Raw genomic sequence first — 26,394 nt, 5'->3', positions numbered from 1 at the left:
GTTAATCTAAGACACTTTTTGTTTAATTAGGGCCAAATGGAAAGCCAATAGAACCGCGGGTGGAGGGTTACTAGGGTTACAAGCTGACAGGGGACCACCCGACTTTCGACCCTCGGACCCTTACAGGGACTAAAAATAAGAAAACGAAGAAACATTTTGTGAATTTTACGACCCTTATTGGGACAAATTTGACCAATTTTGGGGGTAAAAAATTTAAATGGTCCTATTCATCCGACCCTTCGTGGGACTGGAATTTGATTTTCTGATTTTTCAGAACCCTTAGCGGGACTTTGGAAATCCAAAAAAGGTACCCTTAAGGGCAGCACATACCGTACCCTCTATTTGCCTAAGTACACCCCCCCGGAATAGAACTCGTTAAAGCACCCTATGTTGATAGTAGAACCTACTTTTATGGTTTTGACAGACTGAGGTGAATTAAATTGGATGTGCAGTGGAGTGTGGTGACATAATCAGGATTATTTTTTGGAATATCAAATCAAGCGATGGATCTCATTATTTTCAAGCTTTGTTAGCTATTTAACAAACTTTCTATTGTCATAGATTGACATGTAGTTTTTTGAAATCATACTACAATCAGTCTCAGTGCCATAATATATTGGCACTTTTGCTTTGGCTAATTTACCATTTTTCGAAAATGAAGGACATCACTTGGAAAACGAAAAGAGAAAATATATTTTTTCCTTTTATTTTTTAATTTCTTTTTGTTTCACTTTCATTTTGCATTTCATTTCACGTTTTCAAGATTTAAAAATCTTTAAAAAACGGCTTGGCTCTAATCGGCCACCATACTTCTGGGCGTTTCACGTTTTAGTAAGTACGCTTCTTTGTTATCTGGCACCCAGATGGTGAAATTTTCTTCCAACACGCTAAAGCTCTGAAGGTCGGGAAGATTTTCAACATCTGGAAGGTTTACATTACGGTATTTTGCGGGACCACGTCAAGAATTTTGCAGCGGGTCTGGTAACCCAGCCCTTGTTTGGGGATTGGCGGGTCCAACCGAAATATTTCTAGGTTTACGGGCAAAGAAATTTGAACCCGACTGAGGGTGCGGCACATCAAAGGCCGACTATCATTCCTCTCCGATGGGAAATTGGCCGGCTCCCTTTAGAGCTTTAGCGTGGGCGGCCGCCAATACGCCATCGGAATATCAGATAAATTCCCTTTGTCACCGCCTTTTACGCTAGGAAATTAAGTCTGCGCATGCGTGCGCGATTTTTTGATTCTAACGAATTCATGATGGCGGCCGCCCACTTTCGATTTCAGATGGCGTTTTTGTGTCATGTGACCTATTTTCAGAAGCTTCTAGAAAATACCTTCCGCATTTTTAAAGCAGGGAAACTTCTCTGGTTGACCACAGTCACCTTCGAGGAATTACTTCCTGAAAAATTGACTGTTCTTGAAAAAATACTCTTGTAGAAAATGAAGTAAAGAAAGTTAATGGTATCTGGAGTTAGGATTTTGTCAAAATTTGATCCTGACAGAAACAAGGATATCAACAAGATATGAATTTTTGGTGACATAATTTTTTTTTCTCATGAAAGTACAAACAATATGGCTTCCAAAAACACCAAACTTAAATTCCTGTCAATTCTAGAGAAACAAGAAATGGAATGTTAAAGTAGGTCAACTTGTACAAATTTTCGCAAACATATCATGGGAACAGCTGGACATCTGGAACATTGTTCAGTGGAAAATACAACTTGAATCATCTCATAAACTGTTCTAATTGGATACCTCAAAACAAAGGTGAGTTTTTATTCTTCTCTTGGCACTTTAAAATTTCTTTTTTCGATTTCAGGGGCCAAGATTTTTGCTTGCGGTCGAACTTTTGTATGATGCTCACCAAAAAAACTGCGAATTCGTTCCTCGTCAGAGCAAATCTTTTTATTAGAGCATTAAATTCAGGATGTATACTTTCTGCCCCTTGCTCAGCAGACATTCCAAGCCCAATCCTCCATCTCTTGATAAAGTCCAAAACATGATGTTCCAACATGTGCAATTTTGGTGTTATTGTCTCTTCGGGAAATCCTGTACGATAGTACGTCATTAAGTCTTTGATGGCTTCATCTATGAAACACACAAACGACAAAGAGATTACATACTGATTCAAATAATGTAAGTATCTACCTAATACCTAATGTAGATTTTGTCATTCTCAGGTATATTTTCGTCCTCAAGTAGTCTTTCGTAAGTTTTGAAATATACTCACCTAGTTTACCAATCTTTTCGTCGCTAAAATAATCTGACGAGTTCATATAGTTGTGACACACAGCATACTTTTTGAAAAGTAATTTGAAATGTTCTGCAATTTCAATTGACTCTCTGTGAAGGTAGGTGCCAGCAAACCCCATTTTGTGCACGAGAATTGGAATGGAGTTGCACAATTTCACCAGGCTCTTATCCTATGTAGAGAAAATAAGTTAAGAAATGTATATATAGTACAATTTTTGTACGTATAATTGATTTTTTTATTTTTAGGTTTCAAGTATCGTAACTAAAACAATGATTATTCTTGAAAGATACATAAGTGATCAGGTTAGAATCATTCATATACCCACCTTCAAAAGAGTGTTTACATGATTTCCTACAAAGGACCTTCCATGAAAGCTACTACGGTGAACATGGAGTTGTTTGAGCGTGTCATCCAAATTTTGCACCAAGGGTCCATCGTTTTTCTTAAGTTTGTTTTCTTTCTCCAAGCTGTCAATCTCATCCATCTGGCAAATATAGTAAAATAAATTAAATCTTTAAATAATCAGGCACTTGAAAACTGAGCAAGTTTCAAGTCTTCCATTTATGTACAAGAAAATGTCTCAAGGTTAAAATTTAATTATGTCAAATGTGTTTTACCTTTTCCTTCAGTCTTTCAGTGTAGTGTTTGGCTCAAATATTTTATTTATCTCTTCCGTTTTTTCAGGATTCTTCAAAAGATAACTGTGGTATGCAAGTGTCATCTGTTCAATGGTTTCCTCACAATCTGCTAATTGCTGTTCAAGTAACTTGATTCTAGATTGAGACTCCACAAATGCATCAAATTCCTCGAGGAAATCAATGAGGTGGATTTTGCGAGTCTGTAGTTTTTTCCGTGTTTAAGTCTAAACAGAGCTTTACGCCGAAAATACATTCGAATTTTCAAATGTAAACAGCGCTTTGAAAATCGAATGTTTTTGAGTGTTCACACGAGCGCGCAAATGTTTTCGAATGTTTTGAAACAATTTATTTTAGTAAGTACGTTCAATCTGGACAGTCTGGAAAATGTTGTTTGTCACTCGATCTTTCGAAATCATTGAAATCTTTTTTTCTGAGAGGGGAAGGACTCTGATATTTTCTTTTTCTAAATGTTGCATACCGGTATTATTTTCATTTAACAGAGTCAAAATGTATTTTCTTTCAAAGAATTATGATTTATAATCAGGAAACACTTCTTAGTAATTTTAACTGTATTTTGGATGCACAAGTTTATTGGAAGGGCATTATTTTTGCCCAGAGTTATAGCTTCAGTTTTCATTTTTATTCACTTCTTTGTTGTTTACAATTCTTTATTTTATTCTCCAAAAAGCTTTAGATTTTTTTTGTTGTTGTCAATGATGATGATGTTAGTGCAATTTAAGAACGAAGAAGATGGGAAGAAGAAAAAACCGAGCTTTCTTCAGTTTTGAGATGTTTTTGAATTTGAAATGCGTGCTGGAGCTCGACTGCAATAAAACAAAGGTTAGTTAACTTTTATTAATTGTGGATTCTTGATATAAGAGAATTCTCTCACTGTCAACTGAAGAAGGAGTTGTGGTACCACCTCAAAATTGGTCGAAATTCATGGAGAATCCAGCCTGACTCAGCTCATTATTATTTGCTGGCAAATGCTAAACCCCCTTCACTCTCCTCACTTTAGATATTTAATTTCCCTACATAAGAGCTAAGGCTCTTTCATTTTCTAATATCCCTGTTCTGGCAGAATGTAGATTAAAATGCTATGTTATGCTATTATGGTCTTTATAAAGAGAATGGAAGTAAAAGATGGGTATTTTATGCTAACCATCCCTGTCTCACTGAAAGTTTTATCTCTAAGGTTATGGATTGATGACACAAATCTTGATTTATATTAGATTTATTTATATTCTTTCTTTTTCTTCAGGATGTAGAAAAAATGGATTTCAGATGGTTTTGGAGTCATTTTTTTCTGGATTTTTATGTCTGAGCTACAGAAAGTTTAAAATATATTGTGCATTGTGTATCAAAAAGTCACCTTGTCTCGTTCTTCTAAATCTGATGTCTAGTCCTTCTAGTTTAGATACATCCCCGTCCTATGAATGAGCTATAAAATATTTCACAAGAAGAATAAAATTCATTTCTTTCCTTTCAATTTTTGCAAGTTTCTTGATTTTTGAAGTTCATTTTGAGACATTTCGCCTCTTTTTCTTCCCCGCCTCCTTCTTAAAAAAAATTCACTTTTTTCTACGCCAATCAGATCTCACGTCTTTTTCCCGATCAGCCAATCACAATGGCTTGTAGAGGGCATTGCGTAATTTTTTGTCTGGTCTGTAATTTTGATGTTTTCTCGAATCCAATGAATTTTCTTTAGCAGAGTAATGGGGCCCACTAAACCTGCAAATGCAGCGATTTTATTGGCTATCAAAAAGCCATTTTAGATTTTCTTGAAAGCCAGATAAATTGCGGACCGAACCGTGGGTCGGGGCTATTTTTTCATGGTCCCTATCTCGAATAACAGGAGATCAAAGTCTGGACTTCGAAGATTCCTTTGACAAAATAACTTCCTGAAGAAAATATTTAAGCCATAAAATTAGCCCCGACCCTAGATCAGGTGCCCCTATGTGCAAGCCACCCTAAACAGTTGTTTTTGACCCTTAACTCTCGGCCGAGTCGTTGCTTTTTTTGATAAACAGCAATTTTGGGACCTTACTTCAGTGGTCGTTTACTCGCGGTTTTTGACAGTTTTAACAAAAGAGTTTGCCCTAAACTTCAGTTAAAAGGTTATATTTTCACAATAAATCAATTACACAATATTCTGAACTTGTTTATACGTTTAAATTTGAGCTCAATACTCTTCATTATGAAAATCGCAAAATTTGATAAATTTTACAGACCAGAAAATTCACCTCATTGACACACTCGAGTCTGCCCTGTTTATGGTCTTGTTTTGAAGTCCAAGCTCACCAGCCATTTTAACACCCAGAAGATGACATTTGAATTCCATAATTTTGAAAAACTTGAGGTAAGAACCGAGGGAAATGTGGAGCGATGGTATGGCCACCTGAAAGAGAATTGCAATGGTTAAATAAAACGTGAAGAAGGTATTTTGATGATGTTTATGAAAGCATATCATGTTGATTGGTTTAATTGGAATATTTATGTTATGGTACTGTAAGATCCAATATCATTTTATACCTGATCAAGTTCAACATTAAACATGGCATCGTCAATGACATTATCATACTCTTTGGCGTTCTTGATATCATTTCCACCTGCAGTTCGAAATTTGTTAAGTTTCTCTCGAAGAGTTTTTAACGAACGTGGTGTATTTGCTGCTTGGTCTTTCTTCTGAGGTTGCATGTTGGCATATGTCGTGTTGCAGTAAAGACAGCAATGACGTCCTATAGAAATAAGACAACAAAAATGATTTTTTTCAAAGATGTTCTACAATTATCAAATAAGTTATAACTGCTCATGTTTCTGTATGTTATTTGCATTTATTTGCATAAATTTACTTTTTAAAGAAAATTCAAGGACTTACCACTTGCTCCTGTAAGACCATAAATTGGACATAAAAATTCATAATCTCCAAACACAAATACTCTGATACTTCTATCTCTATAAAAAAATAAAATTATTTTGAGAAACTATCTTGTTGGGAAATGTTAGGGTACTTTTGTTGCAATTATCAGAATGGTGCATGACAAGTTGTTATTTTATGTTTATCCAGCACACTACCTTCATGATTTTGTATAATTATTTGTATAAGTATAATTTGAATTTTATATATATTATTTTGCTTAAAAATAAAAAACTTACTGCCATTTCATTGTTTGTAATACATCAATTTGAGATTTGAACCGACCAAGCCCTATTTGCAAATCGATTCGATAATCCTTTGCCTCGAAGAAACTGAAAACTACTGTGTTCTTTTTACTATTCGGGTGCAACGTATTGCAACATTGATAACTCATCTTGAAGGCTCTACCCCCATGATCTCCCCCAATCTTTACATGAATTTCTTTGTTGCTTATTGGCTTTTCTTGAAATAATGACGTTCTGAAAATATAGTTTTAGATAAAACTTTTAGAATATTCATAAAAATTATGTTTTTGGGTTATTTTTTCATATAAAAACATAATATTTTTCAGAGATGGTCATGGTTTTAGTAGAATTTAACCCATATTATCACTTACTCTTCAAGAGCATTCAGATAACCCAGTACATGATTTGTCAGATCAGCAACATATGCCCAATATATTTCTTCAAATTTTGTCTTCTTGTCAGTGTCAAAACGAAAGTTGGTCTTTTCAACCACAAGGTCTTCACCACGCCAATTCAATGCTACCGTTCTTTGCTTTTTTTCAGAGGCATGACTGATATCCCAAGAACGTAACCACCTATGAAAAAATATTATTATTTTTTTTAAGCATACTCTTAAGTTATTTTTAAAGTATCATTTTTTATTAAATGTATCATTATCTTGTTGAAACTTTCTGAAAGTTGCCACGGAATAGTTTCTTTCGAAATATTACTTCTAAAGGACAGGATTTCTTATCGGTTTCATGTTATGACTTTCAACTTGTATGGCACATATTCAGAAGTCTTACCTAGATATTCTTCTCATGGTTTCTCCTGATAAATTATTGTCAATTTTCATGGCAGTCATTGCTTCAGCCGAGATCTGTGGAACTGCAATTCTTGCTCTTTTGGAAATGACTTCTTTTTCCTCCTCATCAAAGCTGTTCACCAATTTAACCATCTGCTCAACATGATGACTTCGTGCCCCAGCTGACTGCTCCAATTGGTTTTTCAAAAATTCGTTTCTCTTCCTCTTAGTTCTTTCACATACTTTAGTCTTTGATGACGCTTGTGGCGTGTTTGTGACAACAAATGGCTATTTGAGAAAATTTCATTGAATTTTATGTATTTTTTTCTTAAGGATTCTTGGGGTACTGGGTATTCAATTTATCAGACTGTTTTTTTAAATATTATTTGAAAGATGTTAGTATAATTTTTGATTTACCCACCAAAGTATGAATTGAATCGAATCGAAAAACAATCTTCTAATTTAGATTTAATCCTTATCTTACCCTTCCTCCTGTCATTCAATGCAGCACCCTTATTTGGTAGACATGACTTGGCCATTTTTGTTTTGATGATATGAAGTGCAACATCTTCATAGACCTGTGGAATATCTTCCGAGGGTCCAAGTTCAAAAACATCTTCAATAGGGTGCATCTTTCTTTCTTTGTAGAAACAATAATCTTCGTGTTCTTCCTTTTGACAAAGCTCATTTATGCCAAATACCTGTCCACGTCCCTTTTCACATGTGACCTTAAGGCTTTCAATGATTTGCATTGTTATTATTGCTGGTACAAATGAATTCTTTCCAAGTGGTATGTCTTTCAAAAATTCCCACTCCTTGACTGTTGGACACAAGGGGCATTTTATCTCACATAGTTTTAAACCCTCTATCCTCATCAGCAAACATTTGGAGCACACCACATGTTGGCAATGAATATTTAGCACTGGCTGGTCTAAAAGTTTAAAACATAGCAAACAAATGCACAAGTTCAAGTTAGGGTTCATTTTTTCATCAAACAGTGATGGGGATGGAAGTTCGGTTGAGATCAATGATGGGGGATACATATTCAACAATTCCTTTGAAAATTCTCTTATCCACGCTGAGACAATTGACGGTTTTCCTGTAGCTTTCTTCTTCTCTGGTCTTCCAACTGGTTTGACTCTTTCCCCATTCGTATTTAGAAGACAAGTCATACATTTTGATGTGTGAATGGGCCACTCAATGAATTTATTTGGAACAGTACTGTCTCGTTTGAGCACATTGTTCAAATCAGATTTGCACTTATGACAAAGGCTTCTTGGATGGATTTCTTCAGAATCTTCAGACACATCGATACTCGAGGGAATCAATGAGGTGAATTTTGCGAGTCTGTAGTTTTTTCCGTGTTTAAGTCTAAACAGAGCTTTACGCCGAAAATACATTCGAATTTTCAAATGTAAACAGCGCTTTGAAAATCGAATGTTTTTGAGTGTTCACACGAGCGCGCAAATGTTTTTGAATGTTTTGAAACAATTTATTTCAGTAAGTACGTTCAATCTGGACAGTCTGGAAAATGTTGTTTGTCACTCGATCTTTCGAAATCATTGAAATCTTTTTTTTCTGAGAGGGGAAGGACTCTGATATTTTCTTTTTCTAAATGTTGCATACCGGTATTATTTTCATTTAACAGAGTCAAAATGTATTTTCTTTCAAAGAATTATGATTTATAATCAGGAAACACTTCTTAGTAATTTTAACTGTATCTTGGATGCACAAGTTTATTGGAAGGGCATTATTTTTGCCCAGAGTTATAGCTTCAGTTTTCATTTTTATTCACTTCTTTGTTGTTTACAATTCTTTATTTTATTCTCCAAAAAGCTTTAGATTTTTTTTGGTGTTGTCAATGATGATGATGTTAGTGCAATTTAAGAACGAAGAAGATGGGAAGAAGAAAAAACCGAGCTTTCTTCAGTTTTGAGATGTTTTTGAATTTGAAATGCGTGCTGGAGCTCAACTGCAATAAAACAAAGGTTAGTTAACTTTTATTGATTGTGGATTCTTGATATTATTCAAGTCGCAGATGACAAGAGCAAGAGAATTCTCTCACTGTCAACTGAAGAAGGAGTTGTGGTACCACCTCAAAATTGGTCGAAATTCATGGAGAATCCAGCCTGACTCAGCTCATTATTATTTGCTGGCAAATGCTAAACCCCCTTCACTCTCCTCACTTTAGATATTTAATTTCCCTACATAAGAGCTAAGGCTCTTTCATTTTCTAATATCCCTGTTCTGGCAGAATGTAGATTAAAATGCTATGTTATGCTATTATGGTCTTTATAAAGAGAATAGTAAAAGATGGGTATTTTATGCTAACCATCCCTGTCTCACTGAAAGTTTTATCTCTGAGGTTATGGATTGATGACACAAATCTTGATTTATATTAGATTTATTTATATTCTTTCTTTTTCTTCAGGATGTAGAAAAAATGGATTTCAGATGGTTTTGGAGTCATTTTTTTCTGGATTTTTTATGTCTGAGCTACAGAAAGTTTAAAATATATTGTGCATTGTGTATCAAAAAGTCACCTTGTCTCGTTCTTCTAAATCTGATGTCTAGTCCTTCTAGTTGAGATACATCCCCGTCCTATGAATGAGCTATAAAATATTTAACAAGAAGAATAAAATTCATTTCTTTCCTTTCATTTTTTGCAAGTTTCTTGATTTTTGAAGTTCATTTTGAGACATTTCGCCTCTTTTTCTTCCCCGCCTCCTTCTTAAAAAAAAATCACTTTTTTCTACGCCAATCAGATCTCACGTCTTTTTCCCGATCAGCCAATCACAATGGCTTGTAGAGGGCATTGCGTAATTTTTTGTCTGGTCTGTAATTTTGATGTTTTTTCGAATCCAATGAATTTTCTTTAGCAGAGTAATGGGGCCCACTAAACCTGCAAATGCAGCGATTGTATTGGCTATCAAAAAGCCATTTTAGATTTTCTTGAAAGCCAGATAAATTGCGGACCGAACCGTGGGTCGGGGCTATTTTTTCATGGTCCCTATCTCGAATAACAGGAGATCAAAGTCTGGACTTCGAAGATTCCTTTGACAAAATAACTTCCTGAAGAAAATATTTAAGCCATAAAATTAGCCCCGACCCTATATCAGGTGCCCCTATGCGCAGGCCACCCTAAACAGTTGTTTTTGACCCTTAACTCTCGGCCGAGTCGTTGCTTTTTTTGATAAACAGCAATTTTGGGACCTTACTTCAGTGGTCGTTTACTCGCGGTTTTTGACAGTTTTAACAAAAGAGTTTGCCTTAAACTTCAGTTAAAAGGTTATGTTTTCACAATAAATCAATTACACAATATTCTGAACTTGTTTATACGTTTAAATTTGAGCTCAATACTCTTCATTATGAAAATCGCAAAATTTGATAAATTTTACAGACCAGAAAATTTACCTCATTGACACACTCGAGTATAAAAACATTGCTTGATCGGTCAAGTGATAGCCACAAAATCTGCATAATTTTGCAAGGGACATGCGAAGATAATCGTCCATTTTCTTGTAAAAAGGTAGAAAAGTGCCCGGTGGGCTAATGTCAAGTACAATTCTCACAGAGGTGACAGGAAATTAAATGATTGGCTTTGAAAGCTCTGATGATTGTAGAAACGTGTAAAAAAAATTTGAGTTCCATAAAAATTCATATAAAAAAGTTATAAAGGGGTCCAAATACACTTTCGTTTTCCATTTCCAAGAAATTTGCTCTGCTCTGATTTCTCAAATTTATTTTTGTTTACATTCGATTATTCAGAAAAAATCTTTTGTGTACGATCTGTGGACACACTAGCTTTTTTACTATAGAAAATATTTTTGCCAGGACCCCAGTTAACTGGCTATCATGAATAAAAAAAAACAAATAATAATACAAAGTTTTTAATTAAATAATCATGTTAGATTTCATGAATACTTCAGAGAAATCATCAATTTTTGTTTCCTTTGATCCTTTGGTACGGCTTCCCCTTACACAGAGGAGTGCCGCCCTCAGGATCAAGAAAGAGAGTCTACATCTAATAACACCAATCACTTTGCTATATTGTTCTTCAGTTTTTCTTGCGATCTTGTCTGCAAGATGCTTGTAATAAATTGAACATTCTTTGGCCATCACACCCGTCACTGAAAAAATTAATGGGGTGAAAGTACCATGCTCAATGTTCATCACTCTGTGGTTGTACTGACGTTTCTTTTCTCGTTCGTGCTTTTCCAACGTTTTTTGTGTGGACACCTGAACCTGTGATTGACTGTTCGTATTTGTCACTCTCACATCAAAGTAAGCGTTTTGTCCAGGTCTCCACACCCCTCTAGCTCTCACGTCTGGTCTTGCATTGTCTCCATTCAGTCCTCCTACTCTCTCTCCATCGATGGGTTGCAGCGGAGGTTCAATCTCAACGTCTCGGTGTACTTCTGATAAAAGGCCAGCTTCGAAATCCCTTATATTGTTGTGTCTGATAATGACAAACCCTCCTTTTTTGCAGATGAGGGCGTGGTCGAGGTCGAACTTTTGACCACATGGACAGTTAGAGGGTAGTCCTTTCAGTTCTCTGTTATATCTCAGTCTGACTGCATCCCTGAATTCTCCTTTGTTTAAAGCGAAACTATATTCCTGTAATGGTAAAACTGTCAGCCATGATGATGCTCCTGGTAATCTTGTGTCGTCGACAGCTTTTCTCATGGATGGTGATAGGGTCTGGTCTATTGCTGTTGCTTTGTCCTTTATTAACTGTTCTTTCTCTCGCTTCTTTTCGTTTTTAATCCTTTTTACTGTCTCAGGGTTTGGTAGGTCAATACTCTGGTTTACAATGACTGCTTGGAGTGGGCCAGAAATGGCTCTCGAATGGTTAATGTGAAGATCGCAGGATTCAGCAAGGATAGGAATTCCTAGACCTCCATTTTTAACTGGTAACGAGAAAAGGTTTCGGTCTTGTTCCGTGATGATCGAGTCTAATAGGTTAGGAACAAACTTCTCTGCAATAATTTCGTCCAGAGGTTTGATGTATTCTGTCATTCCTGGTATTGTTCTCAAAAAGTATGTAAATTTGTGCAGCTCGACATGACATAGTGGGGGGGGGGGGTTTCAGGGGGTACCCGATTCCGTAATTCCGCCAATTTTTTCTCCAATTTCCGTCACACCGTCTTAAATTGAACCAAAATTCCGTCACCGAAAATTCCTTTGAAATTCAATATTTTTGTCGAAAATTCCGCAAATTTTGAAAATCTTTTACCAATTCCGAAATTCCGCAAATTTTTTTGCTAAATTCCGTTTTTCCGCACTAAAATTGTCAAATTTTCCGTCTCCGTCAGAGAACCCAATCTCCGTAATTCCGTCTAAATTTTCGCCAAATTCCGCCACTCCGTCCGAAAAAAGGGCCGATTCCGCTCCTCCGCCAACCATGAAACCCCCCCCCATAGTGCAGTGTATGCGGCATGCGGTTGGGTCTTAGCAAATTCACTCAGTTGTTCAAGCTCTTCACACCAACGTTTTACTTTCTCCTTTGCGTATGTTTCCCGAAACCCTTGACTTCCAAGTGCTGCTCCTAGGTGCCGCTTTCCTTCGGTTGTGTATTTGATTTCTGAGTTTTGAAATATCTCCTGGGCACTTTCCATCTTCTCTCTCTCCTTCACAATCAACCAACTTTTGCTCTCATTTACAAAGTATCCATATTTCTTGCCTTCCTCAATCAATGTCTCCCACCATACTTTTAAATCTGACAGTTTTCCAGCTCCTGTAATATCATCCGCAAGAGAAACATTTTTCACAGACTTTACTTTGTCTTTCAAAAAATCAATAATGGGAGTGATACCCAAGGCGTAAAAAGACATTGCAAGATTGTCACCTTGAGTAGTCCCCTCAACTGACAGAATATCTCTACTTCCATGCACGATCATACGAACTGGTATTCGATACATATTTGTTAATATAAATGAGAATTGGGGACACATTATCCTGATATTATGCAATGCTGCTTTCCTATTTAGTGAATTAAATGCATTACTGGCATCAACAAGGATTATAGCTTCGGTCTCATTTGAGTCGAAAACTCAGATTTGACCCCCGAGAATTCCCCACAATGCTTTGTGCGGAAAATATTTCACCGTGAACTTTTTTCCGCGCAAAGCATTGTGGGCAATATTCGGGGGTCAAATCTGAGTTTTCATGTGAAGCCGATATCGTCTATTTATGAAAAAGTCTATTGGGTTGAGGGCTATAACGTTTGCCATCGTTAGATTATCCAAAACAACTTTTGCTTTTACGAGAGGGTGAAAAAAGTGGCAAATTTGAGTTCTCTCGAGCCTTAGCAGAGGCCCCCGCCCCCCAGCGGCACCCCTAATCACGCCATCACGCAAGAAAAAAGACCCAATCACGCCATCACGCAAACCGCTGGGGGCCTCTTAGCAATATGGTTGCTTCTAAAACTATGTGTACATATGGGGTAACACCTAAAGACGCCTAAAAATCAGTTCTTGCCTGAAAAAATTGAATGAAAAGCGTTTGGCTTGAAAGCTTAAGCGTGGGCGGCCGCCAAGTCGCCATCAAAACGATTGAGCGGACGTGCGCAATAGGAATTAGAAATCAGGGAATCGTTCTTCAATCTCGAGCTCTCATAGGCTATTAATGCATTCGATCTCCTCAAAACTAAAAGCTATCGTTTAAAAACGCAAACAAATCTCGGGGAATCCTCATTTCATACTTACACGTAAACCTTTGATCTCGGCCCAGTATTCCCGGAACAGATCCATGTTTTTGCTTCTTTCTAAAACATTGTACAAGAACTGAAAGCCTGACAAGCAGCTGGCTACTTGAAATTTACTTTCTTTTCTTCCCTTTAAAGACCCCAGGACTTGATTATTGACAATGGCTCAACAACCATCAATGCAAAAAGGAATCGTTAAGCAGGTTTGTGATATTTATATAAACTTTAAAGTCTGTGATTCTTCGTGGTTTTAAAACAAAAAATCATACCGATCGTTTCGTCGTGAAAAATGATGCAACGTGTCATTTACTTTCTAGTTTGCCCTTTAGTTTTTAATACACATTTTCCATTTTTATTCTGCATTTAAGTCTCTCTAAGTTTGAGCTAAATAAACTTCTCCTTTTTATCAGCTAATTTTTAGTTAACTCTAGCTACACGGTGAAGGCTTCTTTGTAAAGACGAAAGACATGTATCTATTTTTCGGATCCGGCATGCAGGAATAGTGTCAGGACCTGCAGGCGACCTGGTAGGGTTGGGTATGGGTGTGGTTTGGGTGTGGTTACGTATCAGATAAGCTAGGAATTGGGTTATTATCAGTTAGGGTTAGGGTTGGAGCTCGAAACAAGCACTTTTTTGTGATTTTCTCTTAATACAGTCTGGTCTGCAGTTTTTACAATATAAATAGCCGTCAGAAACAGTTTCCTGGCATGAATCCGTGGCGCAGTGGATAAGGCATTGGGTTTCAATACATCGGAACTTTGCATTTAGATGGGTTCGAATCCCACCAGCGGCGATTTGTCGGTAAGTCATTCAGTAAGTTAGAAAACATAGAAGAAATTAACTCACAAAGAACCAGAAAGTCAGAAAAACTACGAACAAGAGACTGGAAAGTACGAAATAAGTCCAGATCTGTCTTTCGTCTTTACGAAGAAGCCATGACCTAGCTACACACCCTTCATAATCACAAGCAGTCTTTATTTTGTCTAAGAGTAGTGTATTTTGTTCTTTAGCAGTTCAGTTGAGTAGAGGACATGCAAGACTGTTTGTCACCCAGTTTGTACCCAACTTTTAGAGCCTCCCTCACTGAAAAGTCAAGATATGTTATATTTCTGCTTGTCAGAATTTGGCACTGATTTTTTCATTTGTTTTGTTCCCTGCTGACATTTGCCCAGTCTGGAATGAAAGAAGGGAAATGTTACGCCGGAGCTGCAGATCTCAAATCTCAAATCTACGCCGGAGATATCCGGCGCACAAGCCACAATTTCCAGACTGACTGGACATTTGCCCTGTATTGTCGGGGGGATTGGCAGGGTCGCAAATACACATTTTCCCTAAACTTCCCAAAACTATTTGGTCTTCCTTTGTTTTTTTTTGTATTACTTTTGGATTCAAGTAAGGACCCTCCTGGCGCTCCGGAGTTTTCCGGAGCAGCTAAAAAAGACACTATTTTTCTCTCCGGAAAGTTCCGAAGCTCTTCCGGAGCAAGTGATTCTTAACACAATTCCGGAGTTCCAGTGCAGACCAATCGCCGAAAATCGTGCTCCGGAATCATCCGGTGTTCCGGAGCACGAAAAAAACAGCACTTTTTGCTCCGGATGTTTCCAGAGCGCCGGGAGGGTCCTTTCAAGTAGCACTTATTGTTGCAAATGGTCAAACTTTTTAATTTTGACAAATGAGAGGCTAAAGCTTGCCTTATTGTGAGCAATTTTGATGAATCTTACGTATTTTTTTTGTAAAATGTAAAAAAAGCGAGTTTTGACCAGAACTTTAGCAAGTGAGAATCAAAATATATAATTTTAACAAGAACTAATTTTGCAAATTTTGTCAAACTCTCCAAAATTAGTTCTCGTAACTACATGTTTTTTCTTTTACAAGCATAACATTATAAGCATATGCAGGCTCAGTTTTTGGTACCTTAACAATTACTCTATTGTTTGAGAACAATAGAATGCTAAGCTTAATGCGAGCCAGATATAGGGACAGACACTTGCTTATAAAAAAAAACATGTTTATATTTTCCCTTAATTTCTACCGTAAGTTGGTCTAATATCGACATCCCTCATCTAATTCCGACATCCTTCTTTAGAGAAAAAGATAATATGAAAGCTTGAATCACTGATTGAAAAAGGATTATTCCTCTCTGAAAGAAAATCAGTTTCAACCTTTCTATAAATTTCAGCTGATAAAAAGGGTGTCGGAATTAGAGGAGGGGTGTCGACATTAGACCAAGTTAGGGTATAGGTTTAAAATATTCAATGGCAATGTCCGACCGAGGCAAATTTTAAAAATCAACCTTATGAGAGACTGAATTTTGAAAATTTTGCCCTACTTTGATGTTTTTAAAATCTTCCCTATGAAAGCCTATATTATCAATACACCTTCCCTGTAATTCCAACTTCTCAGAAATGACACACTCCACCTTTGTGTAAAAAATTGTTTTGACAAATTTTCAGGGTGGTATAATATCATAAATAGAAAGAACACATCAAAATTTGAGAAGATTCTGTTTGACAGAACTTGAGAAACGCTCAAAAAATCAACTTTCTTTTGGGAAACGCAGGCAAAAACAGGTTTGTTTACCTCTCAGAGACGAAACAGGGGAGAGCAAGAAAACATGCGCGTGCAACTAAGGGAAAGATATATTTTCCTGTCGAGATTTTCAATTTGGTCCAATACAAAAATTTACCTGCAAAACCCTGTTTTTCGGGACCCTTAGTGCTGAAAGGGGTCTGATCCCCCCTCCCTTCTTAAATGATCCCCCCAGGGGTTATGGGCTAAATTAGCTAACCCCTATAAGTGAAATATCTTTAGAGAGAAAGAGAAATAAAAAACTTCTTTCTTCTCTTTGACTCAGACTACTGAAACAATAAACTTTCTTTCATGCAGACCAAATTTCATTACAGTGCTTGAAATTAATCTACAATATACACGTGTAAGCCCCCTTCTTAAACAACCCTCCTCCACGCTAATCCCTTTTTCATGAAAATTTCTGATTGCCCCTTCGTTTTTTTGGAAGGTACCATCTCCCCCCTTAATAAGAAAGGGAGGTTCAAACTATGAGGCCGTCAGAGATTCAATTTCAATTTCAATTCTTTCAAGACCATCCCCTGGTCCAGATATTCAAACTGGGTGTCCACTGGGAAAAATAAGTTAATAGCAAATTTGTTTGTCCCAAAAAAATAAACACAGACCTAAATAAGCCTGTAGTTAAGAAATCTATTGTTTTATTTGCAATATAGCAAATAGAAAATGAAAAAAGAAAATATTTTCATTCTCCATCACTATTATTTTTTCTTCTTTCGCAAAAAGAACAACAGGTTTTTAATTCCAGACATATCTCTCGACAGGTCTGCCTGTCAACAGGTATTTGCAACAAACTAATTTCTTTCAGTGGACACCCAGCTTTCAAGAGCTTTACCCTACTTTATAGATATATTATCTAGATAGGAAATGAATACCTTAAAGGAAGAAATTTTGGCGGGAAGAAAATTCGGCGGATTTGGCGGATTTGGCGGATTTGCCCAGAATCCGCCAAATTAAGTTCCCGTCAAAATTTCTTTTTTTCGCCATCCGCCAAATTAAATTCCCGCCAAATTAAACTTTTTGAAATATGACCTCTTTAAAGGTGCTTTTGTATTTTTTTTGCTGTTTTTACGCCATTTTAAGGATATATTTTTCAGCAAACGCCAAATTAAATTCCCGCCAAATTTAGTTTCTTCGTCCATCTGCCAAATTAAATTCCCTCTAAAAAACTTTTTCTCCCATCCGCCAAATTAAATTCCCGCCAAAATTTCTTCCTTTAAGGTACACGTTTTTTTTTATATATAAGGAACACGTTTATAAGGAACTCAAGGCTGAAAATGGTCCAAAAAATAAGGAATTGTTTAGGAACTGCTCAGGCTGAGAATAAGAAAACAAGTTTTAAGGGACAGTAAGAGATGGTTATCCAAACTCGATAAGGAACTTTGAGGCTGAAATTCTCTGTAAAAATAAGGAACTCCAGGCTCAGAGCAAAGTTTTAAGGTTCCTTATAAAAAAAAACGTGTATTTTCTTTGATTCCCTTTTTGCTTGCAATTTAAGATTAAGTTCTATATTCAGGGTCTAGAAATATATGACAGAATTGTAAATTCACTTAATTAATTAAAGTAAATCAGGCAGGTTGACCTTTATTTAGTATTTACCAATTTTCTGGATGGATTTTTGGTTGAAAGGGTGCAAATCTAAATTTTGTCTGACCGACCCTACCTGGAAACCTGCCCACCCAAAAAATCCATTTTAAAGAAGTTTTTTTTTTAACTTCAAACAATGAAACCAAAACTTGTTTTTTTGTCTGTCTCAAGCATAAGAATTGTGAATTCCTTGCTAGCACTCTTTCCATTTAAAATTACCTAAATGTAAACAGACTGTTGATTTTCATTTTTAGATATAGCCTTCATAAATCGTCAAAATAAAAAAAATTTCAAACCAACCCACCCACCACCAAAATCCATGGTCGGGTGACAGCAGCCTCACCAAAAGTAAATCCAGAAATAAATCTGAAATTTAAGGAATTATAAGATCTATTGTTTTTTTTAGGCAAAGTGAAATATATTAAACAATAGGGAAAGAAAATGTTTTCATTTTTTATTGTATAGTTGATTATGCTTTGTCGCAAATAAAACAGTAGATTTTTAATTCCAGAAGGGACTGTCTTGAATTATTTGCCTCAGACTGCTTGTAATTTTCATTCTAGATCTTATCTGGTGATAATGTGATTATCAGAGGACAACCAAAAGGAGGACCACCACCAGAACGTCAACTTGCTCTTTCAAACATTGTCGCTCCAAGACTTGCAAGAAGAGCTGCTGGTGAAAGCCCTGAAACAAAAGATGAGGTACTGATTGCTTTATTCTTAGTTTGTAGATAACTTGCTTTTACAGAAACTTCATATTTTTGTTAACATTGACTAGAATATCATCTAATTGAACAGTCCCTTATTTATCTTTTTTCCAGCCATGTGCATGGGAATGCAGAGAATACTTGAGAACAAGACTCATTGGAAAGGAAGTCCAATTCTGCATTGAATACAAAGTTCCTGGATCAGGAAAAGAATATGGATGTATCTTTTACAAAAGAGATGGTGAATGGAAGAACATCACTGAAGAGCTTGTTGCAGAAGGATTGGTTGAGGTCAGACGTGGTGGAATCAAACCATCTGAGTAAGTTGAAACATTGCAGACCTGTATAGGCTACATTAACACAAATCTTGGCCAAAAAAAAACATTTCAAATTTAAAAGATTGGATACAAAGATATATGTTTTAATTTTCTTTGTTTGTTCAGTGATCAAAACAACTTGAACCAACTTGAAGATGCTGCCAAAGCTGCTAAGAAGGGAAAGTGGGCTGATGATACCAAGGTATAATCTCCTTTCATTGTTCTACACAGTGGAAAATATCACAGCCTTTTTGTTGATTTTATTCTGAGAAAAAATCTTATGATGTTTAATTATCTTTATTTACCGGGATTTCATTTTAGGACCGTGTCAGAAATGTTCAATGGACTTTTGAAAGTCCAAGAAACTTTGTCGATCAAAAGAAAGGGAAACCAATCAATGGTAATTATAATTGTAGTCATTCTTTTACTTTTTCGCCAATTAAAAAAAAAAGAACTGTGGAATTCCTAGAATTTAATGATCAATTTTGCTTTGACTTTAATAGAAAATATTTTGAATTTTAAAATCTTCATTTCAGCTATTATTGAGATGGTTAGAGATGGAAGCACAGTACGAGCATTCCTCTTGCCAAACTTTGAATACGTCACTGTCATGCTCACTGGTATTAAGGTAATCAATCATTTGGGATATTTTTTAATAATAAAGATGATTATATACTATGACATTAACTAAGGACATCTTTTGGAAATTTCACCTATTCTCAACTTCAGTTGAGCTAGAATCTGACAATGTCTGTATGTATGTATGTCTGTCTGTATATTCGTCCAAAAACTTTGGGGCAGCCTGGGAGACTTTAAAACTTGCTCGATTTGACTGAAATTTTGCACACTTGTTCCTTGGGTGAATATCTGGGGGTGCTTTTTGCATTTTTCAAAAATTTTGATTTTTGGGGCCTGATCACTTCAAAAATGGTTGGATTTTGCGCCAAAACGAGGCTGAAAATTGAATCAAATGAGTTTTTTTACAACTTTTTCATTATTTTTTATTTTTGCTGAATTCTTTGTGATTTTCTAGCGAATATTTGTGAACCCAAGAAAACTTTAATATCTTGATTAATTTTAAATCAATTTTTGTATATGATAAATTGTGGGAAATTAATTTTGCAGAGCAACGTGTAAACAAAAACCACAAAAGGTTTTCTTTTCTCTGAAGTTATTTTTTTTTAAAGGCTCATTTTTTTATATACGTTAAAATAGTGTCTTTAGAAAAGTGTCGCCTCTAAAGACACTATTTTAACGTATATAAAAAAATGAAAAAATGACCAGGTATGACCCCAGGTATTCACCCAAGGAACAAGTGTACTAAATTTCAGCCAAAACGGACAAAGTTATAATATTTGCTACCTAATACTAAATATTTGAAATGTTACAATTGGGCTTTCGAATAACAAAATATCTGAAGTTGAGCCCAGTGCGGTGTGCACGTTCGACTATTGATTAAAATAATTTTAGGAATTTTAACACAGACAGGGTATTTGAAATTATTCTTGTCTTTAAATTTTTTAGTGTCCAACATCCCGCAGAGATGAAAACAACAAAGAAACATTTGAACCGTTCGCCCAAGAAGCCAAATACTTCACTGACTGCAGATTACTCCAACGTGAAATTCAAATCATCCTTGAAGGAGTTTCTTCATCAGCAACTCAAAACTTCTTGGGATCCATCATTCACCCTGCTGGAAACATTGCTGAACTTCTTTTGAAGGAGGGGTTTGCAAAATGTGTTGACTGGAGTATGGGTGTATTGACATCAGGACATGAAAAGTATCGTCAATCTGAAAGGTAAATCCATTTATCATGCCTTAAATTTATTTCGAAAAAGCCATGTACTTAAATTATTGAAAAGCCTTATTTTCAAAAAGAGCAATTTGTGCATTTTGACAATGTTGGTAGGTTGAGGTCTGTTGGTATAGAGCAAATGCCAATCGACTTCATACAATGCAAATGGTTCTCTCATTGTCTATTTCAGATCAGCCAAAGAAAAGAAGATGAGAATGTGGAAAGACTTTGTCGCCTCTTCCCAACCTGTTTTGTCAATAAAAGAAAAAGATTTCAATGGAAAAGTCGTCGAGGTTGTCAATGGTGATGCCATTATGGTCAAAGTTGGACAAGATGTTAAGAAAATCTTTTTCAGCAGTTTGAGACCACCACGTGCACAACCAAAGGATGATGGAGTTGTCGAGAACGGACCATCCAGAGATGCTAAACGTGGACGTCCACTCTATGATATCCCCTACATGTTTGAAGCCAGGAATTTCTTCGAAAGAAATGATTGGTAAGAAAGTTCATGTGAGAATTGATTACATCAAGCCTGCCAGTGATGGATATCCTGAACGACAATGCGCTACCGTCACCATCTCTGATATCAACATTGCCGAAGCTTTGATCAGCAAAGGTCTTGCAACTTGTCTTCGACACAGACAAGATGATGACCAACGTTCCTCAGCTTATGATGAGTTACTAGCTGCCGAGAACCGAGCCCAAAAGAATGCTAAAGGTCTCCATAGCAACAAAGAAGCACCCGTTCACCGAATCGCTGATTTATCTGGCGACGTCAGCAAATCACGACAATTCTTACCTTTCCTTCAACGTGCTGGTCGTTCAACTGCTGTTGTTGAGTTCTGTGCCAGTGGATCGCGATTCCGTCTCTACTTACCAAAAGAAACATGTTTGTTGACTTTCTTACTGGCTGGTATCAGTTGCCCAAGAATGAAGGCCTTCACTCCCTCTGGAACACAAATCTCCGAAGATGAACCCATGGGATCAGAAGCTTTCAGATTCAGCAAAGAAATGGCTTTACAAAGAGAAGTAAGTCAAATCCACTCTTGTCTTTTAGCAAATACATGCGTTTTTTGCATGTTTTATTGTTAGGTTACTTACCTAAAAGTTTGTTGTTGACGTTAATTTGGTAGAACATTCGCCTTACAACCCAAGGGTTGTGGGTTCTATCCCCGGTCACCGCCAACTCAGCAAATGAGTAGCTTAGATTATAGACTCCTTCACTCCTGTCTCCGCCGACAGCCACCCACCAGATGAATATACTTACTTTTACTTAATTTCAGGTCGAAGTTCAAGTTGATAGCATTGACAAGGGAGGAAACTTCATTGGATGGGTATTTGTTGACAATGTGAACGTCTCTTTAGCTCTCGTCGAAAATGGTCTTGCCAAAATGCACTTCACTGCTGAACGCTCTGCTTACTTCAAAGAATTGGAAATGGCTGAAAACAAAGCCAAAGCTAAGAAAATTGGTGTATGGAAAGATTTTGTTGAAGAAGTCAAGGAAACAACTGTTGTCATTGAGGATACTGAACGAAAAACGAACTACAAAAAAGTAAGAACCAGTAAGAACAATGCATTTAAGGTGCAACTTATAAAGCGTCGATAGAAATTCGGAATTATGAGGAATACACGAGGTCTTGTTTAATTGCACAAAATTTTAAAAAGTGTCAATATCATTGAGTACTCGATCGCTTTATTTCACAACGAAAAAAAATGACTCCCTTTTTGATAACATAATTTATTCTCATATTTCACTTTATAGGTTATTGTCACTGAGATCACAAGCGGTGCCACATTCTGGGCTCAGACACTTGATAATGGTGAGTTGATAAAATGAAAAAATGTTTTAAATTATCTTCTCAGCCTCTCAACTACTCAAAAGTTCTTTAGATCTCTTCGGGGACTGCCTGTAACATCTGAAACATAAGTCTAATATTCTTTATTCTGTCTAGCTTCACAATTCGAACAAATGCAACAACAATTACGACAAGATTTGACAGACAACCCACCACTACCTGGATCGTTGACACCACGCAGAGGAGATCTTGTTGCTGCCGTATTTGACGTTGACAATTTGTGGTATCGTGCTCGCATTGAGAAAATCGAAAAAGACAAAGTTCATGCTCTGTTTGTTGATTATGGAAACGTAAGACTGCGAGTCTTTTGTTTTACGACATGTAACTCTCGGAAATACCTTGCTACACAAAATTTACTAGTCATGTTACTAACTTGTCGTGTTAATTATAACCGCCTAACAAAATTTGAGCCATGGTAATTTTTCAAAAACTTTTCCTTTCGCTTTTAAGATAACAGAATTTTCCAGAAAAAAAGCCATTCTTACTTAATCTCGAGCACTTGAAATCTATTAAATTTCCGTGCGAGGAATTTACAACGCCATTCTTCTATTTGTTTTTTAGAGAGACGTTGTCAATGCAACCAAATTAGCTTCATTACCAGCCCAATTTGTCACGTAAGTTTCCAAAACTAATATCCATGAATTTCGATTGGTTCTAACAAACGCTGGCTTATCTTTCACGGTTTTGTTTTAGAAAATTTTAAGTAATTAGTATATGTAATCACATGATAACGAGTGCAATTCGAGAATAATTGCACGAGTGATTTTTTTTGTTATTAATTTTCCGAGTCCGGAAGGACGAGGAAAATTCGAAACAAAAAAATCACGAGTGCAATTTTCGAATTGTACGAGTTATTATGTGATTACGAGCTAATCGCACAATGAGTTTCACTACTTTTTCCCCGTTAGGAAAGCAAATTACAATTCATTATTTCTCTTTTGTTTTTCTTTTATTGTTGTTTATAGATTTTTTTCTCACAAAATGAATTTCGAATGCAATTAAAACGTTCGATGAAAAAAAATAGTAAGAAAAAACATTAGAATCAATTTTGTAAACATCGGCGCCGCATCGAAGAGTGTGATTAACGATTAATTGCTCTCTACAGGATGCAATTAACGATTAATTGCTCTCTTTGAAGGAGCGCCAAATAAGAAAAAATAACTCATCGTGCGATTAAGGTGGTAATTTTCAGATGATTCGACACAGCTTTAACAAAATCAAAAATTTAAGTGTTACCGTATAAACTCTTGACTATTATTTTTATAATGATTCTGGCTGATTTCACCACGAGAGTTGCCTGACATGAGCACCAATTATTGTGTTTTTACTTTTAGCTACCCAGCCCAAGCACGTGAATATACTCTGGCTTGCGTGAAAGTTCCTAATGACGTAAGAAATAAATAAAATTTAAGAAAAGTAAACGTGCATTGATTCATGTGGTAAATTTTCGTAACGATAATAAAAGGTTTTGTTTTCAAATAAGATTGATAAGCTTACTCGTCAATTTTACAAGATTATTCACATTGAATTTACACAAATGTGGAGCAAGATCGGTCAGAAAGAGGAAAATTAAAAGAATTTTCTGTTTATTCAGCACAAGGGAGACACTGTCCTGATATGAGACATGTGTCTGATATGAATCTTATATAAAAATCTAACCTTTAACAACTTAATTCAATTTTTAGGAAGAACATGTTTACGAATTGATGCAATCCTTTGCTAAAGAAGCCATTGTAAGTACCTCTTCTTTGACTGCTTTTGAAAATCACTATCGCATAGTGTTCGTAATCACTCCTTATCGGTATTGGCCTCTATCAAATAATATGAAAAAGGCTCACTGTTTTCTACTAACTTTGTCTGGAATAACAATGCGAGCAACAACACTTGATATGACTTGCATAACACCAATATATTTTCCTCGACTTTTTTTAGAATCGTGAATTTTCTTTAAATACGGAATACAAAATCGGAGGTCAAGAATTCGTCACTTTGAGCAACCCAGAAAGTAAACAAGATATCGGTTCGGTTCTTATTTCTAATGGTGTTTTATTGGCTGAGAAACGAAGAGAAAAACGTCTCCAGAAGTTGATCAGTGAATATAACCAAGCACAAGAACGAGCACGAAAGAACCGAGTAAGTTCATGTCTTGCTCTTTCCTTGATACTTACCCAACTGAGAGTATTACTAGAAGGCTTTAGGCTGAGTGAGACATGGGTCTCTAACATAGATTTATAAAAACCCGAATGGCTAGATAGAGTGCTTTTGCTGAAAAGGTGTGCTGAGGTTAGGAAGTCACGTGACATTACAATAGAATTTCAGCGCTTGACCGATCAGAAGCATCGCGGGTTTTCGAAAACAATAGCAGCGATATTTTTTGTTTTGGAAGAGCTTAAAGCACGCCATCTAGCCCTTCGGGCTTTATAAATCTATGGTCTCTAATGCTAAACTAGACTGTGGGCTATCCCTCATTATAACTTCTATTATTCGAATTTTCTATAACTTCTCAGTCCCCGTCATATGAAAGCCTCAAAACAGTCTTTTTTAAATAAATTTCGCTATTCTCAAAAAAGTAAGAACTGTATAATAAAGTTAATTCTTGAAGGAAAAAAAAGTGATAAGTTCTAATCAATCTAGGTTGTATAAATAGTAGATTTATTTTCCATCTTCTCGTTCTCTTCAGGTCAACTTGTGGCGTTACGGTGACTTCACAGAGGACGACGCTCCAGAATTCGGTGCTTAAGTATTTCAAAAGTGAAAAAAGTAAAAATTGGACTCAGTTTAAGAAAAATGAATTAGTAATACAATAATAATACAAAAATCCAAATGAGACTTGGAAAGAATCGATATTTTTGAACTCAGTTAACTTGCCTGGAATTTAGGAATATTTTTTTGGTATGCATAAATAGTTTCCTTATTTTTTGGGGAAAATTTTAATAATTATTTAAGATATAGAAATTAGTCATAAGAACAAGAAAGCAGGATCATATTTTTCCACTTATAAGTTTATCATATAATATAATTTTGAGGTTTTTATTTTTTATTATGTTTTTTTTTTTTCGGTTTGGTTTATGTCTTTTAAAGTCGTCCTGAAAAATTCTTTTTAGAATTTTAACTTTTTTAACTTTTCCAAACTTTGAATTTTACCGACTCAAAATAGCTGATAATATTTTATACGCGTGATAGAGTGACAGTAACTGCACACTAGCTTATAGTTTCAGTTTTTTAAAGCTATTTCTCTACATTATAATATTTGAATGAATTTTTTGCAACTAAATGTCATTTTTTTGGAATTACTAATTTATTTCCTTTGAATGCCAGGCAAGAGAATTTGTCAAAATGGCGATACGAATCGAACCTTGTTTTAAGTTGTTATGGTTTAGCCTTTAAGCGTGTTTTACTCAATCCAACGTTGTCAACTTTCAAAAAGACCTGACATATCGCTCTAAATACCTTTTCTGTCCATCTTCTCAAATGGTTTCAAAATTGGCTTGTTTAATTCATCCTTAGCCCTTTCAACCCGAGAGACGTGTATACGCCAATATACCAAGTGCCAGACCACTTTATTTAAACCAAATTCTTTTTTGAAAGAGTATAAAAATACTTTTCCGATGGTACCAAAACCACTCTCTAACTCTCATGCTTTTATGCCAGAAATTTTAGATTTCAAAGGAAAATCGGAAATTTTCACATTTTTCAAAAATGTTGCGCGCTAGAAAGGTTGATAATAGATAAAACTATCCTCCCTATAGGTAAGGTGACATTTTCGAACTGGGCAATCTAGATAGAATTTGGAAACTTCTTCCCCTCGATGATAACCATGGGTAAAGTAATCTAGCAAGCTAGACGACTAAATCAGACATAGTAGAAATAAAGCAAAAAGTAATGGAGGGAACAATTTTAGTCCAAACAAAAGAAAAGTGTTAATATTGCAATTATAATTTTTTCCCGCTCAAAAAAAATCTTGAGAAAAAAAAATTAACGCATTATAAACGACTCCAGTC

The 26,394-nt window shown here is 35.9% G+C and overlaps 5 protein-coding genes across 5 annotated transcripts; 1 reads left to right on the top strand and 4 right to left on the bottom strand.

The window, feature by feature from the left end:
* Window positions 1–793: 793 nt before the first annotated feature.
* LOC136819238 (uncharacterized) lies at window positions 794–3,059 on the bottom strand. The gene is made up of 5 exons (XM_067075454.1): window positions 2,872–3,059; window positions 2,580–2,738; window positions 2,231–2,423; window positions 1,865–2,088; window positions 794–895 (listed from the first exon to the last, which is right to left on the bottom strand). Exons 2-5 carry the CDS (start codon window positions 2,736–2,738, stop codon window positions 794–796), a joined length of 678 nt encoding a protein of 225 aa, XP_066931555.1. The 5' UTR covers window positions 2,872–3,059.
* A 2,072-nt stretch (window positions 3,060–5,131) lies between these two features.
* LOC136819237 (uncharacterized) lies at window positions 5,132–7,172 on the bottom strand. Its single transcript, XM_067075453.1, has 4 exons — window positions 6,840–7,172; window positions 5,771–5,847; window positions 5,425–5,630; window positions 5,132–5,290 (listed from the first exon to the last, which is right to left on the bottom strand). Exons 1-4 carry the CDS (start codon window positions 6,989–6,991, stop codon window positions 5,132–5,134), a joined length of 594 nt encoding a protein of 197 aa, XP_066931554.1. The 5' UTR covers window positions 6,992–7,172.
* Window positions 7,083–10,353, bottom strand: LOC136819236 (uncharacterized). Its single transcript, XM_067075452.1, has 3 exons — window positions 10,253–10,353; window positions 7,323–8,185; window positions 7,083–7,126 (listed from the first exon to the last, which is right to left on the bottom strand). Exons 1-3 carry the CDS (start codon window positions 10,351–10,353, stop codon window positions 7,083–7,085), a joined length of 1,008 nt encoding a protein of 335 aa, XP_066931553.1.
* Window positions 10,354–10,732: 379 nt separating this feature from the next.
* LOC136819235 (uncharacterized) lies at window positions 10,733–13,590 on the bottom strand. The gene is made up of 3 exons (XM_067075451.1): window positions 13,542–13,590; window positions 12,250–12,890; window positions 10,733–11,896 (listed from the first exon to the last, which is right to left on the bottom strand). Exons 1-3 carry the CDS (start codon window positions 13,588–13,590, stop codon window positions 10,733–10,735), a joined length of 1,854 nt encoding a protein of 617 aa, XP_066931552.1.
* Window positions 13,591–13,600: 10 nt separating this feature from the next.
* On the top strand, window positions 13,601–25,742 carry LOC136819212 (staphylococcal nuclease domain-containing protein 1-like). The gene is given in 17 exon segments (XM_067075429.1): window positions 13,601–13,747; window positions 18,278–18,418; window positions 18,538–18,743; window positions 18,867–18,942; window positions 19,062–19,140; window positions 19,277–19,368; window positions 20,265–20,539; window positions 20,727–21,017; window positions 21,019–21,565; window positions 21,820–22,089; window positions 22,300–22,357; window positions 22,490–22,683; window positions 22,955–23,007; window positions 23,728–23,782; window positions 24,079–24,126; window positions 24,326–24,526; window positions 25,074–25,742. Coding segments are annotated over 17 exon segments (2,688 nt in total). The 5' UTR covers window positions 13,601–13,705; the 3' UTR covers window positions 25,134–25,742.
* Window positions 25,743–26,394: the final 652 nt, after the last annotated feature.

The sequence above is a fragment of the Clytia hemisphaerica genome, unplaced genomic scaffold (assembly GCF_902728285.1).
Source record: "Clytia hemisphaerica strain Z4C2 unplaced genomic scaffold, Clytia hemisphaerica genome assembly, whole genome shotgun sequence".
In the NCBI taxonomy this organism is placed as follows: Eukaryota; Metazoa; Cnidaria; class Hydrozoa; order Leptothecata; family Clytiidae; genus Clytia; species Clytia hemisphaerica.
The sequence above is the reverse complement of the archived record's forward strand: the minus strand, read 5'-3'. Positions and strand labels throughout refer to the sequence as shown.

Coding starts and splice junctions, on each gene's coding strand:
- LOC136819238 (XM_067075454.1), bottom strand. CDS start 2,738: ATGGATGAGATTGACAGCTTGGAGAAAGAAAACAAACTTAAGAAAAAC. Junction 2,089..2,230: donor CGAAAAGATTGGTAAACTAG/GTGAGTATATTT, acceptor TGTGTTTCATAG/ATGAAGCCATCAAAGACTTA. Junction 896..1,864: donor ACGAATTCGCAGTTTTTTTG/GTGAGCATCATA, acceptor CCCGACCTTCAG/AGCTTTAGCGTGTTGGAAGA.
- LOC136819237 (XM_067075453.1), bottom strand. CDS start 6,991: ATGGTTAAATTGGTGAACAGCTTTGATGAGGAGGAAAAAGAAGTCATT. Junction 5,848..6,839: donor ACCATGAGAAGAATATCTAG/GTAAGACTTCTG, acceptor ATTTTTTTATAG/AGATAGAAGTATCAGAGTAT. Junction 5,631..5,770: donor TGGTCTTACAGGAGCAAGTG/GTAAGTCCTTGA, acceptor TTATTTCTATAG/GACGTCATTGCTGTCTTTAC.
- LOC136819236 (XM_067075452.1), bottom strand. CDS start 10,353: ATGGACGATTATCTTCGCATGTCCCTTGCAAAATTATGCAGATTTTGT. Junction 8,186..10,252: donor TACTCGAGTGTGTCAATGAG/GTAAATTTTCTG, acceptor AAAAAACTACAG/ACTCGCAAAATTCACCTCAT. Junction 7,127..7,322: donor ATTGAATGACAGGAGGAAGG/GTAAGATAAGGA, acceptor TTTCTCAAATAG/CCATTTGTTGTCACAAACAC.
- LOC136819235 (XM_067075451.1), bottom strand. CDS start 13,590: ATGGATCTGTTCCGGGAATACTGGGCCGAGATCAAAGGTTTACGTGTA. Junction 12,891..13,541: donor GATCAAAGGTTTACGTGTAA/GTATGAAATGAG, acceptor GTCAAATCTGAG/TTTTCGACTCAAATGAGACC. Junction 11,897..12,249: donor ACACTGCACTATGGGGGGGG/GTTTCATGGTTG, acceptor TGTCATGTCGAG/CTGCACAAATTTACATACTT.